At 45.1% G+C, this 16,206-nt stretch overlaps 1 protein-coding gene across 2 annotated transcripts in view; it reads right to left on the minus strand.

Moving 5' to 3' along the window:
• The window catches only part of LOC117530120 (unconventional myosin-XVIIIb-like), a 188,498-nt gene that overhangs the window by 55,616 nt on the left and 116,676 nt on the right, over positions 1-16,206 (minus strand). For both annotated transcript variants that reach the window (XM_034193072.1, XM_034193071.1), the window contains exons 34-35: positions 15,621-15,782; positions 15,421-15,534 (exon numbers count right to left, since the gene is read on the minus strand). In XM_034193072.1, the coding sequence (XP_034048963.1) occupies positions 15,421-15,534; positions 15,621-15,782 (276 nt within the window). The remainder of the gene's footprint in view (positions 1-15,420; positions 15,535-15,620; positions 15,783-16,206) is intronic.

Here is a 16,206-nt window from a genome sequence, read left to right on the forward strand (position 1 = left end):
GGGTGGGAAGCTGATTAGTAATTAAGCCAGGAAGTGTTTGCTGTTTGTACACCTTTGAGTGGTCTCTCTGTGTGTTGAGTGTGGACTCACATAATGATTTCTTCTTTCACAGACTCAGTTTGTCGCGGCCACCTGGGGGGTGTCGGCGGGGTCCTTGGGTCCGAACAGTTTTCTGGCTCCGGACCGTTAGCGCTGCTGGGAGCGCACCGCAATCCACCACGCCAGACCGTGCACTCTTTTGTTGTTTTCGTATCACTTCACTGTTATGTTTATTAAACTCTGTTATCCTTTGTACCGTGCTCTGCTTATTTCATACTGGGTCCTTCAAACGCTGGTCGGTTCTCCGGGCTGCGTCCGACACATAACAGTAGTCTCTGGCCAAACATCACGGACCCAGCGGTAGGAGAGACGGTAACGCGCCGGGAAGGCGGCAGCAGACGTTCAGAAGTTATCCGGATCAGTTGCGGGTGCTCTCCGCCCGGATGGTGCGTGTTTGAGGGCCCATTGCTGAGCCTTATCCGTGGGTCGTGGTGGAGTGTGACTGGCGACGGCTTCGCGTCGCGCTCCGACCGGATAAGAGGTTTGAACGGGAGCTGCAAGAGTGTGTCTGTAATGGGTGAACGCGCACGGCGGAGCTCTGTGGCACGGGTCGCTGAGCTTCCCGTGTTACAGTTGTAGCCCCGTTTCCCCGGATGAAGATAACTACTGCATCTGTTGTGACAGCTCCGGCGTTATTTAGTTGAAACACATTTTGGTTGTGTGTTTACACGTTGCTGCGCACAGAAAAGCAGCATGAGTTGGGTTCTCTGTTACCAAAGGGGGTTTTTCATTTTTAGCACTTTGGCTCCCTCTGTTGGTAACTGAGTCACATTACCGTTAAGCTCTTAAGTGGGAACAGGTGTGTTCCATTTGTTTGAGCTTAACGGTATACGTCACTTATTAGTTTTGTGTTAGTTCATTTTTTGTGGGTGTTTGAGTTGGTTTTTGTGTGGGATTATGTTTTACACTATTTAGTGTCTGGGGTCGTGACCCTGCAGTTCTGTTTGGAGCATGAAAAGGACCCAAGCAACTTTATGTTAGTCTGTTAGTCTTTCTTTTTATTTCTTTTAGTTTCACCTCCCAGGGTTTGATGGGACGGTCCCCTGGGGGGGTGATGGGGGGGTAAGTGGGTTGTTTTTTCTTTTTTCTTTTTTTTTTGTTTTGTTTTTTGTTATGCCCTCTCTTCTCCTCTGACTCCAGCCGTGTGAGCCGTATGTGTCGGCGTTGCTGGAGTGGTGCAGTTTGGTTATGCTGGGCGTTTCCCAGGTAACCTCTGCACCCGAGGGGGGGGGGGGGGGGGGGTTGGGGGTATTTTCTTTTTGTTCCCTCTCTTCTCCTCTGGCTCCAGCCATGTGAGCCGTAGTGTCGGCGTTGCTGGAGTGGTGCAGTTTGGTTATGCTGGGCGTTTCCCAGGTAACCTCTGCACCTGGGGGGGGGGGGGGGGGTTCAGGGGTGTTGTTGTTTTTTTTTTGTTTGTTGATTCCCTTTTCCACCTCCGGCTTCAGCGCGCCTTTGAGCTGTCTGCCATCGGCATGGCTGAGGTTTGGGGCAGTGGGATATACCCGCAGCTGGTGGCTGGTTTGGAAGTCGGAGGAGTGGCGCCGTTTTGTGCTGTCTGCCATAACCGCTGTTCCACTCCTCCCGGTTGACTTCTGGGGTATAGTCACGGTTGGTGACGCTGGACGTGCTTCCAGTTCCCACTGCGCCAAGGGGGTGGGGTTGGGGTTGTTTTGTTTGTATGGTTTTTTTTTTCTTTCCTTTTGTTTTTCCCCCCAGTTTCCGTCCTCAGGGTTTGACTGTGGTGTCCTCTGGGAGGGAAAGGGCTGTGGGTCCATCTAGCCATAGACGGCCGGGGCTGGGTCCATTGGTCATGAGGGGGGGCGTGTCCTGGGGTTGATGGAACGGTCCTCTGGGAGGCGCTGGGAGCCCCCGTGGGTGACTTTGGAGCCCAGAGGGACCTCGGCTGTGGTTATTACTCCTGGAGCTGGCGGGATGTCCTCTGGGGGGTGTTGGTCCCTACATGTCGTTAGGGGGGGGGGGTGTTAGCATTTTTATTTGCAAGCTTAAGTTTGGGTTGTTTTTCTTTTCTCCCCTTCCCCGGGGTTTGATGGAACGGTCCTCTGGGGAGGGGGGGGGGTGTTAGCATTGTTATTTGCAAGCTTAAGTTTGGGTTGTTTTTCTTTTCTCCCCTTCCCAGGGTTTGATGGGACGGTCCTCTGGGGAGGGGGGGTGGTTTGGTTGTTTGTGTTTGTCTTTTTTGTTTTATGACTAATCAGACTGTGAACATGGTTGGACAAAGGCTGACCGCACAGGTTTAAGAACTCCTGGCCACACCTGTGCTAAGTGACTGACAGAAACAAAAGCAAAGATGCAGCCAGAGGAGAAGACATCAACCGTTCTGTTAAATGAAGATTCTGTTGGAAGACGAATGCAGATACGGTTTCCAGCCATGGTCCCTGGAGGGGGTGTTTCTCCTGGGCCAGGTTTGTGTGGTCGCCGGGAGGCTTCCCATGAGGGTGGGGTGCTGTTGTGGCTGGCGTGCCTGGCTGGCTTTTGTGTGTCTTCTGTTTCTGTCTTTTGGTTTTCCTCCCAGGTGGTGCGCATTTGGGACTGAGTGGCTGTGTAGCTGAGTTTATCAGGACCTCACCCTGATCACCTGAGGCTGATCACGTGCAGCTCGTCAGGACTCACAGCTGTGGTGCATCTACACGGATTGGAACATGGTGGCATTTAAGTCTGGAGTGCACAGTGTGTGTTTGCCAGAGACTCGACCTTGTGACCAGACGGGTGAGATCGCCGTCTCGAGAGCCATCTCATCATCAGTGGATGCAGAGAACGTCCAGGTTTGATGCATGGTCTGTGAAAGAGGAGGGGGTGAGGTCTCACGCTCGTCAGCACACTTCCTGAGGTACGTTAGATTTTGTGACTAACATTTATACAGTCAGTAAATGTGGTGTCCCTCACACCTTATTATATTGAGCTGTATGTTAGTCGTGTAATCAGCTTCCACTGCAGTGGAGTTTTGTGAACTGGGTGTTCCATGCCTGCAGGGTGGGAAGCTGATTAGTAATTAAGCCAGGAAGTGTTTGCTGTTTGTACACCTTTGAGTGGTCTCTCTGTGTGTTGAGTGTGGACTCACATAATGATTTCTTCTTTCACAGACTCGGTTTGTCGCCGCCACCTGGGGGGTGTCAGCGGGGTCCTTGGGTCCGAACAGTTTTCTGGCTCCGGACCGTTAGCGCTGCTGGGAGCGCACCGCAATCCACCACGCCAGACCGCGCACTCTTTTGTTGTTTTCGTATCACTTCACTGTTATGTTTATTAAACTCTGTTATCCTTTGTACCGTGCTCTGCTTATTTCATACTGGGTCCTTCAAACGCTGGTCGGTTCTCCGGGCTGCGTCCGACACATAACATCAGTGCCTGGTTGAACTGCGCATTACAGTACTTGGTTGTATTGCACGTTGCCCAATACACTCATTTGCACATGCAGAAGTGTAAATGATGCACAGGGTGTCCTACACAAGTTTATTGTGTAAAGACTACTAAACCGTTTAATAATATAAAGTACACAAGGGCATTGTGTACATATAACTGAAAAAAAAAAAACTTGAATGTTGCCTCCACAGTTGAATTGTTTTTAGGCTACAGATGGTTGCATGTCTGATTTGCCAGTAATCAAGCTTTCAGTTGTCCTCTGAAGGTACTGAAAGTGGTGATCTCCCTGATTGTGACTCGGAGGTTGTTCCAAGCTTGCCCACCTTTTATGGATAACACGTTCTGACCAAAGGTGATCCTTCTATGAGTAATGTCACAGTTGCCTCTTGTGTCAGATCTTGTACCCTGTGAATATTTTTATGTGTACGAATTCTTTAACCCTCTGGGGTCCGAGGGCATTTTTTGGACAGTTTACTCGCCTGGCATAAATGTTTTATTATTGCTGTTAACAGCTCTCCCTGCATCCCACAATCAAGTTTTATGTCTCTTTTTATCAGGACAACCTGTTCTTTTATAATATATATGCTTTTGTTGTGTTTTATAAGTGTAATAAAGGTTTACAATCAGTAATAACAAAGATAAAAGTAAAGCGGAAAATAATTTTCCATACACATTTATTCAAAACACACAGCAAACTATAATAAACAACTGTTTTGACACGTTATTAAGGTAATTTGAGGTCTTGTGTGAAAGACTGTACAACAAAAAAGTTCAAACAATAAACACAAATGCACATTTTGAACAATATATACAAAATGGTCTATGCGTTTATGCTCCAGTCTGAGGAGCGGCCCCTCTCCCTCACCTCATTGATATGGTAAACAGTGCTTTACACCAGAGGAAGAGAGCCAGAGTTATCCAGTAACATTCAAATGCAAACTACTGGAGCAATCCTGATAGTTACACACTTTTTTGGAGCATGTGAGATTGCCATGTGAGGCTCTCTGTCTGCTTTCACTTTCGCTGTGTGTAATGGCGCAGGACGCATTGGAGGAGATAGGGGGCTATTCAAACGGGCCAACACTCCTGAAAACGATCTTTGGTTCATCACGTGAGGTCAATCTGCCCTATGATTGGATTTTGGAAAACCATGTGACGGTGAACCAATTCCGATTGGATACTCATATTCCGCACATCATCACACAGCTTCTATGTGGAGTACAAAGATGGCCGACAGTGGATTGAAAGTCTGCGGAGTTAACTTTTCAGCAAAAAAAGTAAGTTTCTATCTCTTATCATTAAAAAGTTATTTATAATTTAGTAAAGCTTCGTCCCAGCCGTCGTATACAAGGGCGTCGGCCCCAGAGGGTTAACAGGGGGTGGTGCTGGTCCATGTAAACATTTATATATGAAGCAAGCATATTTCGTGAAACAGTAGTCAATATGTGAGAAAACCATGCAAAAGAGATACGTTTTGGCTGCACTAGTTGTTAGAGTGGGACGTATATGTTTAAAATTTAGTAAATTAATATTTACTGTGGTTTTGACTTTTTTAATATGTTTTTTTGTAGGACAAGTTTGAGTCCAAGATAACGCCAAGATATTTAAATTTGATACCAGCTCCAACTCCTCCCCATCAAAAACACATTGGACCTTCTAATGTCAGTGGGACGTTTACTAAACATCATACATACTGTTTTTTTTTTGTTTTGTTTTTTGTATTCAACTGCAGGCAAGTGTCATTTAACCAGTGTTGTATATTGTGTAACACATCTGTGAGGTTTGAGGCGATATCTTTCACATTATTTCTGTGAGTAAAAATGACCACATAATCCGAGTACATTTGTGCACTGAAATCTTTGCACACATTTGGTAAGTCATTTATGTACAGCGAGAACTGCAAAGATCCAAGGATTGATCCTTGTGGGACACCGATTGGGTTGTTAATAAACAGAGATTTAAAACCATTTACAGTGACACATTGTACTCTTTTTGTTAGATAAGATTCAAACCATTGTATTGATTCAGATGATAAATTGAAATATGTTTTCAGAAGTTTTTCAGAAGTATTTGGTGGTCTACTGTGTCAAATGCCTTTCTAAGGTCAAGAAACACAGCAAGTTTTTGTCCAGCATATACCTAACCTTTTCTAGAGACACACAGATTGCTGACTCAGGGGAGTCATGGGGAGGGAAGCCAAACTGCATTGGATGAAGTAGATTAGGTCCTTTGTTCAAATGTTCGATCAGTAATTTGGAGACCCATTTTTCAATTATTTTAGAACTCACAGGAAGAATGCTGATTGGCCGGTAATTAACCATCGATGTCTTATCCCCAGATTTAAAGATGGGCATTACTGTGGCTAATTTCCAGGATGATGGTACTTCCTTTGAGATAACTGACTGATTAACAAGAATAGTGATTGGTTTTATCAGTGCATGAGAATATGTTTTTAGGAAGTCGGTGTCTAAATCAGATATATCCTTGGCCTTTGAACATTTCAAAGTAGAAATAATGTTCTTTACCTCTGGTTCAGTAATCTGCTCTAGTCTAAAAACAGGATGATCATTTAAAATGGATCTTGGCAGAACATTAGAGGGGGCAAAAAGCTTTGTTATATCTTTGTTTAGGGAGTACTCATTAAACATTTGGGCCAATACTGTAGGGTCCTTAACCAGGATATCATTATTTTTCAGTTCAAGTACAGTGTACCCCTGCTTGTTATCTTTCCCTAGCAATTTGTTTAATAGTTGCCAAACTTTTCTGCCATTCCCTTTGGCCCCTTCAACGGTATTTATAAAAAAAACTAGCCTTAGCCCTTCTTAACATTTGTAATACCTTGTTGCGAGTATGACTAAATCTCTGTCTGTCGACAGGCAGCCCAGATTTGAGACTTTGTTTGAGTAATAAGTCTCTTTTTTAATCAAAGTCCTACAATTGGAGTCTAACCATGGTAGATGGTTAGATGGTATGATGGTAGATGACGTGTTTTTTGCTCTCTTTTGCCCCCTTCTACTAAAGGCAGATTTTATCTCAGAAATCCTAAGAAACATCCTACAGTTATCCTCTACTTTTTGAGGAGAGGATTTCCTGCCAGTCTGTCTTTTTAATTTCATTCTCAAAGTGCTGTTGCATGTTTTTTGGGATGTAATCATAGGCAGAGGAAACATTATTAGAAATGTACAGAGAGTGATTTTTGCTTACGAGGTCTGTTAGAAAAGTATCGGACTTTTCTATTTTTTTCAAAAATGCCCAGCTCTTGCACCATTCGGAAGATTCAGACAGCTTTCGGTGGCTTTTCAGTCATGTGACTATCCAAGAAATTGTGGACGAGGTGGACATGCCACAACATGTCCTGTGAGACTTCAACACGGAGCTGCTTTTGCTGCGCCATCAGCTTCATGCCTATGAATTTCGCCGCCACTCTTTTCATGGCAAAATCTTCTTTCACAGTGGAATGTGCCAAAAAAGTGCTGATGTCCACCTCTTCCCCAATTTCTCGGATAATCACACGACGGTCCCGCATCTCCACAGCGTTCACTTTGGAAATGATCCGGTCGTTTCAGCATGTTGATGCCGATCGGAGCGTGGCGCGCTCTCCACTGTTGTGTGGACGTCTTTAAACCGGGTGTACCGCTCCTTAATCTGTGTGATGCCCAGAGGATCGTCACCGAAAGCCGTCTGAATAATCCGAATGGTTTCCACCTGGCTGTCGCCCAGTTTGTGGCAAAATTTGATGCAGTCGCGCTGCTCCAGTCGTTCCACCATTTCCTTGCAAAGATAAAACAATGAGAGTCTACACCCATCCTCACACAAAGGCTGCTTACAAGCAAATGACGCAACCGACAGGCGTGAAAAAAATCATGCATGTGCACTAAGGTTCAAGGTTGGCTCATGCAAGCAAAGTGATTCAAATCCATCAGGTTTTTAAAAAAAATAAAAAGGTCTGATACTTTTCTAATAGACCTCGTAGTTTCCTGGAGAACATAATTAGGTTATGTTCTGAAAGACCATTTAACATATTATAAATTTTGTTTATTCTATCTGTTTTGTTTGTAAATAAAAGATCAATTCTAGTTTGTGAAGTGTTAGACACTCTAGTAGGTTTTTCAATAAGTTGTGTTAAATTGTGGTACCCATAATTTGTTTGAGGTTCTTCCTATTTTGTTTGTCATCCCAATTTATGTTGAAGTCACCTACAATTATTATCTCTTTATTAGAGTCACGTGAGTTTAGCAAGAGTTTTAACTGGTCATAGAAGTCTACCTTAGCAGAAGGTGGATGACAGAGGCAAATCAGAGAGAAGGACATTTTTTTAGAAAGAGTGATTTCAATACCGACACATTCAAAATTAAATGTGTAAGGCCAAGTAATCTCCTTGCTTTCCCCTTCAACCTGTCTCTTCTAAAGACATTGTAACCTGGCATAGATACTGTTGTGTGGGCCGCCAGAAGAGGAGGTACTGCTGGCCCACCACCAGAGGGCGCCCTGCCTGAAGTGCGGGCTTCAGGCACGAGAGGGCGCTGCCGCCACGGACACAGCCGGGAGTGACAGCTGTTACTCATTACTTCCTGACAGCTGTCACTCATTCTTCATCACCTCACTCCATAAAACCCAGACGTCATCTCCACCTCATCGCCGAGAAATCGTACTTCATTGAAGGTAATATCCTCAGCCGTTTTGTGTTACAATATATCTGTATATTGTGAGTGTTTGCAGGAGTACCGGTTCCTCTTTTTGTGGAAGCTGAGTGAGTGCAGGACGGCACTCTTTTCCCTTGAGGAATCACTGCGGTACTCATCACATATTGAGTGAGAGGTGGAGGTGGCATTCCCACCGTTGTTGTTACTGGGTGTACACACACCCACACTTGACTGTCTTTGTTCTCGCCAGCAGTACCAGATCCGACAGTCGGAGACAGTGATCACCTGGGAATTCGGGACTTGGCGGCTCCAGTATTCACCAGGTTCGGTGGTGGCGGAAATCGTGTGGTTCCGGCCCTTCTCAGGACAGACGTCTTCTATCCTCGAGCCTGCCCACACGTCACCTTTGTAATTTGACTGTAATCATATTCTGAGATTGTATGTTCGTTGTGCACATTTCACAACATTAAATTGTTACTTTTTGGCTCATCTATTGACCGTTCATTTGCGCCCCCTGTTGTGGGTCCGTGTCACTACACTTTCACAACAGATACAAGCACTTCAGGAGATGACTTTTTTAACCATGACTCAGATACAGCTAAACAGTCAAGGTTTGACTCCAGCAAGAAGTGTTCCAGTTGTTCACATTTGTTACAGAGACTTCTGATGTTTAAGTGTCCGCACAGGAGTCCCTTAGGATTAGATGTGGGATCCCAGACTATCTTTGCTTGATTCAGAGTTTGGAACAGTTTTGTACGCCGATACTTTTTAAAAATGGGATTTCTAGGTTTTACCTTGGGTTGATTAGAAGATATCCCAGTCAGCGCCGATGGTACCCGCGGTCTCTGAGCTGCTAGGCTGGTCACCATAAGCGCGACACTGCTGAGAACCGCAGATGCCAATTGCCTCCCGGCTGCTGGTGGTGTCACCAGTAGCTTCCCAGCTAACATTGATGGTGCCTCCGTCTGGCCCCAGGCTGACGCTGGTGGCACCCCCGCTACCCTGCCGGAAGACGCTGGTGGTCCCAGCGGCCTCGGAGCTGCTAGGCTAGTCGCCATGTGCGCGACCCCACTGAGGGCTGCTGGTTGTTGTGGCTGCTTGGGTAAAGCTGGTGGTACCTGCAGCCTCAGAGCTGCTGGCCACTTGCCGCGGGCGCGACCCCGCCAAGGGCCGCTGTTACCGTTAGCCTTGCGGCTAGCGGTGGTGGTGTCTCCGCTGGCCTCCCAGCTAGCGCTGATGATGCCTCTGTTAGCTTCCCAGCTAACATTGATGGTTTCTTTGTCGGTCTCCAAAGCGACCGCTGAGCTGCTAGGCTAATCGCCATGGACGCGACCCACTCAGTACCGCAGTTACTGTCTGCTTCTACACTACTGGTGGGGAGACCGCTAGCTTCCCGTCTGTCGCTGGTGGAGCCTCTGTTATCCTGCCGGGAAACGCTGGTGATACCAGCGGCCTCAGAGCTGCTGGACTGGTCACCGCGGGCACGATCCTGCTAAGGGCTGCGGCCACAGTTAGCCTCCCATCTAACGCCGATGGTACCTCCGACGGCCTCCCGGGTAGCGCTGATGATGCCTCTGTTAGCTTCCCCGCTATCATTGGTGGTCCGCTCAGGACCACAGTCACCGTCTCCCTACCGGGGAACACTGGTGGCACCTGCGGTTGTGAGGCTGCTAGGCTGGTCACTGACTGGTCGATTCCGGCGAGGGCTGTTGTTGGTCCTAGCCGCTTGGTTTGATCCACTATTTCAGGGAGGACCAACACTCAAAACAGCGGACGAGGAAGGTGGAGTAAAGCTAGCACGTTACTAGCGTAGTTTTTTGGTTGTTGTCCAACTAACAGAACTGTTTGTTGGACACCTGTAGTTGAACAGCTAGTTTGCAGTGAGGTAAAAGCTGGCCCCAGGCATGGATGGATATCTCCAGACAGAAGCAAGCAGAGAGAGATTATTGTAAGGAAATCTTCTTTATCTTTCTGTGCTAGCGGCCACAATGAGCGGCATTCTAGAGTTCTGTGGATTACTGCCTGCCCAAAACCAAGGTGTTTCATTTCAGGCCGGTCTGAGAGAATGTATGGGTTGGCAAAATTTTCCATCGACACACCAACAAGTGCTCTCTGAGTTGGAATGGACTGCAATCATGTTAGAGAAACCAAAACTATGGTAATCATAACAAATCCACAAATTGTTCTGACTGACGCGCTCCGCATACTGCTTGCCACCATCTTGTCTCTCGCCATCTTCTTCATCTCAAAATTGTACAGCTCTACAGATTTATTTATCTGAATCAGATTGGATCTCCTTGATTGACTGACCAGATCCGATCTGTGTGTCCATCTTGCAGTTCTTTCCTCCTTTTTTCACACAAATGGAAACAGTCACATAGTTGCTGTCCAGTCTCTAAAACACTGCAGCTAAACCTACAAGCAACTGTCTGATTCACTGGATGTGAACTGTAAAAATAATCTAAGGTTATGGTGAATTTATACAGTACTGTGCAAAACTTTTAGGCACCCTAGAGTTATAATAAAAGTAATTGTTGTTGCCCCTCCCCTCACCCACTTATTTATTGGCATGACAGAGTCTGTTCCAGCAAGTGACTATGTGAGTTATATTTTTATTCCATAATGATAATAATTAATATAACGCAATGTTAAAATACCCTTGGCCATATGAGAATAAAAATAGGAAACAGAATGTGACCTTTTGAACGCTTAAAGTAGGTCAAGGTTAGCCATCTTTGAACTTGTCCAATGTCGGTGTCCCAAGAATGCTCCCTGTGAATTTGAAGACCCTGGCAGTAATAGGACTGTAGTTATGCTGAGTACAGACAGACACATGGACGGAGGGAAAGCCTTTTCGCAATACCCGATGGCCATAAAATAATTTCTTTGTAAGTGTACTGGCCAGTACAATATCATACAAACACAGTTTCAAAAGATCATGCAGTATTAAAATGATTGTAAAACACCTCTAATCGCTTCTGGAATCATAGAAGACTGTTTCATCTGGACACTTTTTTCCCTCTCTCTCCTGCTCAATGAGGAATGTATTTTGGAACAGCTTAAAAGTAATGTAAGTAAAGTATTTTTCATGTTTGTTATAGCTTGGTAAAACAGTTGCATGTTCATTTTTTAGTTGTAAAAGTATGTCTATGATAGATTTAATATCTTGTTAATAAATCAGATGAGTTCTGCTGTGTGTGCCCACTGATGGAATGACTGGCACCCAAGATGAGCATTTACACAAAACGTCAGCTCGCAAAAGAGCGATTTTGCAGTGAATAATGGACGAACACAAAGTTAACAGTTGGATTACGGTGTAAAAGTGGCTGTGTGTTTAAACCCGTGGAAGAAATAGTACCAGTGAAGCTGCAAGAAGGAGCGCAGAGCTGCCCAGAAACACAGAATGTATGCACACAAAAGAGCGATTTTGCAGTGAATAACAGACGAACACAAAGTTAAAAGTTGGATTATGGTGTAAAAGTGGCTGTGTGTTTAAACCTGTGGAAGAAATAACACCAGTGAAGCTGCAAGAAGGAGCACAGAGCTGTCCAGGAACACAGAACGTAAGCACGCAAAAGAGCGATTTTGCCGACACAACACAAAGTTAAAAGTTGTATCACGGTGACTGTAAGCCATGGAATAAATAAAGAAAATTTTGTGTGCGTGTGTGTGTGTGTGTGTGTGGTCACAGAGAGCTGGGTGAACACACAGAACTGCTACATTTGACTCTGGAACACAGGTGAACCACAGCCTGGCGCACACCAGCCAGTATGGTGCCAAAGTAGTTATCCCCATCAAAATTTGTGTCCCCTGGCGGGGGAGCGCACGCTCACTCAATGCAGCGTCTTTTTTTGGACTGCATTTAAAAAATGTGACAACATCTTGAATTGATGCTGCGAATTGAAAACCCACACTTTAAAGGGACCACGTGTGGGAGGGATGGAGGTTTGGACCAAACCCACGCCTAAACATGCACCAACGTTGCGTTATCATGGCACTACATGGATCATATGTGGCTTGACGTGGATCATATGCAGCGACACGAGCCACTCAAGGCTGGACGGGGCTCAAATGACAGATCGGTCGTGGCTCACTAGAGGTTGATACCTGGCACATGCGAGGTACAGAGAGACACATAGAGGTGCCTTAGTAGCGGATACATGACGGTTTAAAACATGGATTATTCTTCAAATAATCTCTCATGGTTTATTACTCAGCAGGACCGAGGCTTTAATCTATGGTTGCGAGACTTGGACCTAAGGGATTGATGGGATGTCTTTGGTGATATATCGATGAGGAGAATCTTTGGGTATCGCCAGAATGAGGTGACTTAAGGGCCCATTCACACTATGACATGAAGTGGTTGACGCTGGTCAAAGTAGCAGGTTCTCAAAAATCTCAGTGAAACACCAGACAAGGCTCACTCCAATGTCTTCAACTCAGGTTGATGTAGCTCAGCGGAGGGAGATGTTACAGTGGTGGAGGTTGACATTTGGTGACAGTCCACAGACTTACGGTACAATCGGATGGAGTTCAACTTTCGCCATCAGAGGGCGGGTACATTGGTAGCACATTCCACTGAGCCATAGCCTAGTTTGGTGGAGCTGCTCATCAACTCAACATTTGTGACACCAAGTGAAACTCGTCATAACTCTGTGATTGTGTCACTTGCTACTGGTGCATTGTCAAGACAGGTTTTCCATATTTCGTCACATTTCTTCATGCCCAAGACATCCAGAGGAGGCGGCGCATCCAGTCAAGCTTCCAGTATTAACCAGCGGCATCTGGCGGAGCAATAACGGCACACTAGTGGAGGCAACGTAGCGGTTGTGGAGCTCAACTGTAGCCGGCATTTTACCATGATCATCATAGATTTTTAGCATCTTGAAAATTTTTGTGGAACCACGACAAACATCAGTGTTGCCCGACTGAAGTCCGCTTAGCTGCTGCGGAGTGTGGGGGGCCTCGGCACCGGTAAACATTAACATTAATCAACTTCTCTCTCTGTTGCCAAACTGTGGGCTAATCGTAAGAGTGTGAGTGCACCATAATGAGACTCAGATGAAAAATATCACTTCCATTGTGACAAAGCTGATATAAGATAAATCAGAGTCAAATTGAACCCCAGGAGCAGACAGCCAGGACACAGAGGGATGTGCTACAAAATTCCACGGTGCTTTAATAATCTATGTGAGTGAGCAAAAAACAAATAAGCAGATGCAGGGATGTGACTACAACAAAAAGCCCAACACTAAAACGCAAAGTGGAGAACAACCGGGAGGTGTAATGGTGAAGACAAAACTAATCACAGCTGGAAAACTGGGTGTGCGATAACCCAAAACATGACACGAATATTTACAACCAGAGGTGGGAGGAAGTCACCATCAAGTCATTAAAGAGCAAGTACCAAGTCATAATGACCACCAATTGTTTGCAAGCTGACTTGAGACTTTGCAGAATGATGACTTGAGAATGACTTGACAGTGACTTTGTCAAACCTCTGCTTACAACACATAGAGACCACGAGAACACAACACCACAACACTTCATGACGAAACGTTAATTGGCTGGCACAGATAGACAAACAGGTGTGGCTTTAAAGCAGTAAAACAAATGAGTAACAGGTGCAAACTCACAGCAGGCAGAAAATGACAGAGACGTGAAATCTTAAAGCAACACAAAATGGAAAAAACAACAGTGAAAAACAATGAAGATCGAAGATCCAGAGAATAGAGGACGGGGGAACACAGAGATACCACAGGTCAAAAACACAGAGACATGATGGACTGGGAACCGGGGAGTGCGAGGACACACAGACAGCAGACGGATCACGAAGGAGACAGACAGTGGGAAATGTGCCCCACACACACACAAGACTCAGACATGGACCACAGATGCACGCACACACACTCACGGGACCCATATGAATGACAACCGATGGAGAGACCACACTTACATGGAACCCACATGAACGACAGGTGAACCACACACAGAGAAAACCATAAGGGGGCATGAATCAGAAAAGGACTGGAACACAGAACACAAATCCAAAAACAAAAGGCACAAACAGGGCCAGAGGAACACACCCACAACAAAAGAATCAGGTACATCCAGTGATGCCGGTAACGCGTTACTCTAACCACTTTTTTCGAGTAATCTAATGCGTTAATCTTTCCAAATCAGTAATCAGAATAAAGTTACTTCTCTAAGTCACTGTGCGTTACTATTATTTTTGCAGTGTGGGTCGATAGCAGCATTAAACTTGGTCCGTGGGCAGGGGGTCGGGGTTCGACTGAACTGCCCACTTTAAGCGAGCTGTGAGCTTTTCATGCGCGGTTTTCTGCAGCAGCTACGACTCGTCCTCACCTCTTAAAGCGCGGTGACAACAGCACACCTGCACTGAGCTTTACAAAGACATTTTTATGCATTTTTTTCTCCTTTATTTAGAATTCTGAGCTGAGCCGCTCCGTATCTGCTCGTTAAAAACAGCTGATCCTCCGCGACACGTCAACAACTAACAGTATTTTCCACTCAAATACACCTAAACTCTCTTTCTGAGGAGCGTATGATGTGAAAACGCAATAAAACTTTCTTACCTGTAAATCTGGTCCTGTTTTCTGCATAAATAAATGTTATCCATTCTTTGTGCTCAAACGCCAAAGCAGGGGCGAATCCAGATGGAATGGGAGCGTGGGGCAAGGATGTGCCCCCCACAACACCCCTAGACTAAAGGTCCAGTTTTGAAGCCTTTTTTTAATACAACTACTAATACTACTTATAATAATAATAATTTCGACAAGTAAAATGTTTAGACAGAATTTAAATGTTAGAAAGAATTTAATAGTTACATTTATAAACAATGTAGGTTAGAAATTGTAAGTTTTACTGTTACAGTGCTGTCAAGAGTTAAATATGAGGTCCAGAAAGAGGTCTTTATTTTACTTTTTATAAAACAAGTATTTATTTTCATTGAAGTCAAGAAAGGGTGACTATAAAGTGAGTTTTGGAAAACAAGTATCATTGTCGTCGCGGTGGTAGAGGGTTGTTGTCGGCAGCTGGGGAAAGTAACTAAAAAAGTAACTAGTAATCTAACTTAGTTACTTTTACAATTGAGTAATCAGTAGAGTAACTAAGTTACTTTTTCAAGGAGTAATCAGTAATCAGTAACTGTGGCAACACTGGCTACATCATGGACAGATTAAATACATGCAACATTGCAGTATCACTGAGGGAGCGACAAACAGGAGGGTACTGGATACATGTAACGCTGTGTGGCACGTGTCAACACCGGCTCACTCACCACACTCTTCTGCTTGCAGATGTGTTCCAGCTCAATCTGTGCATTCTCCAGCTCCTGGGAGAGAGTGTTCTGAATGCTCTTAGCCTCAATACGTCGAGCTTCACTCTCCTCGAGCTAATGGGACAACAGCAGACTTCATGAATGTTCCTGAAAATGACCACAATACGTCTCCACGTGAATGTGTCTGCAGATGTGCGTACCTGACAGTGGAGGCGCTCTATCTGGTCTTTGCTGCCGTTGGGCTGGTTCTCCCCGAAGGAGTCTCTGGTGCAAAGCAGGAGCTGAGCGTCAGCTAGAAGTGCATGAGTTCTCTTCAGATCTCTCCTCAGCTTCTTCTCCACATCAAAGTCTCTGTGACCCACCTGGAAGACAGCAGAGCTTCAACTAACAAGGGACGTAATCAGAACAGCACGTAGTGGAGGAAACAAAAAAAACCTGTTTAAATGACAATAAAAGCAACTGAGGTAGTCGTCATATTTTTGAAAATCCAAGATGGCCACAAGATTTCTCGCCAAAATAAATTTTTTGCCCATACAGTATATCTGGGTCTATTAATTTTCTTTGAAATCCTCAAGCTAATTTTGCCATTAATTATCCCTCAAGAGTGATTTTTGTGTCTCTAAAATGATTACAATGTCTATATATTCATATGACAGCACTTTTTCAGCATAAAGTAACATTTAATTTTCTCAAGCAGGAGAGGAACAAAAACATTTTATGTACAGTGATAAACTACATTAATGGTTGGCATTAAAATTGGACAAAAATGACAAAAGATCCATTTTA

Source organism: Thalassophryne amazonica, chromosome 17 (assembly GCF_902500255.1).
Source record: "Thalassophryne amazonica chromosome 17, fThaAma1.1, whole genome shotgun sequence".
NCBI lineage: Eukaryota > Metazoa > Chordata > Actinopteri > Batrachoidiformes > Batrachoididae > Thalassophryne > Thalassophryne amazonica.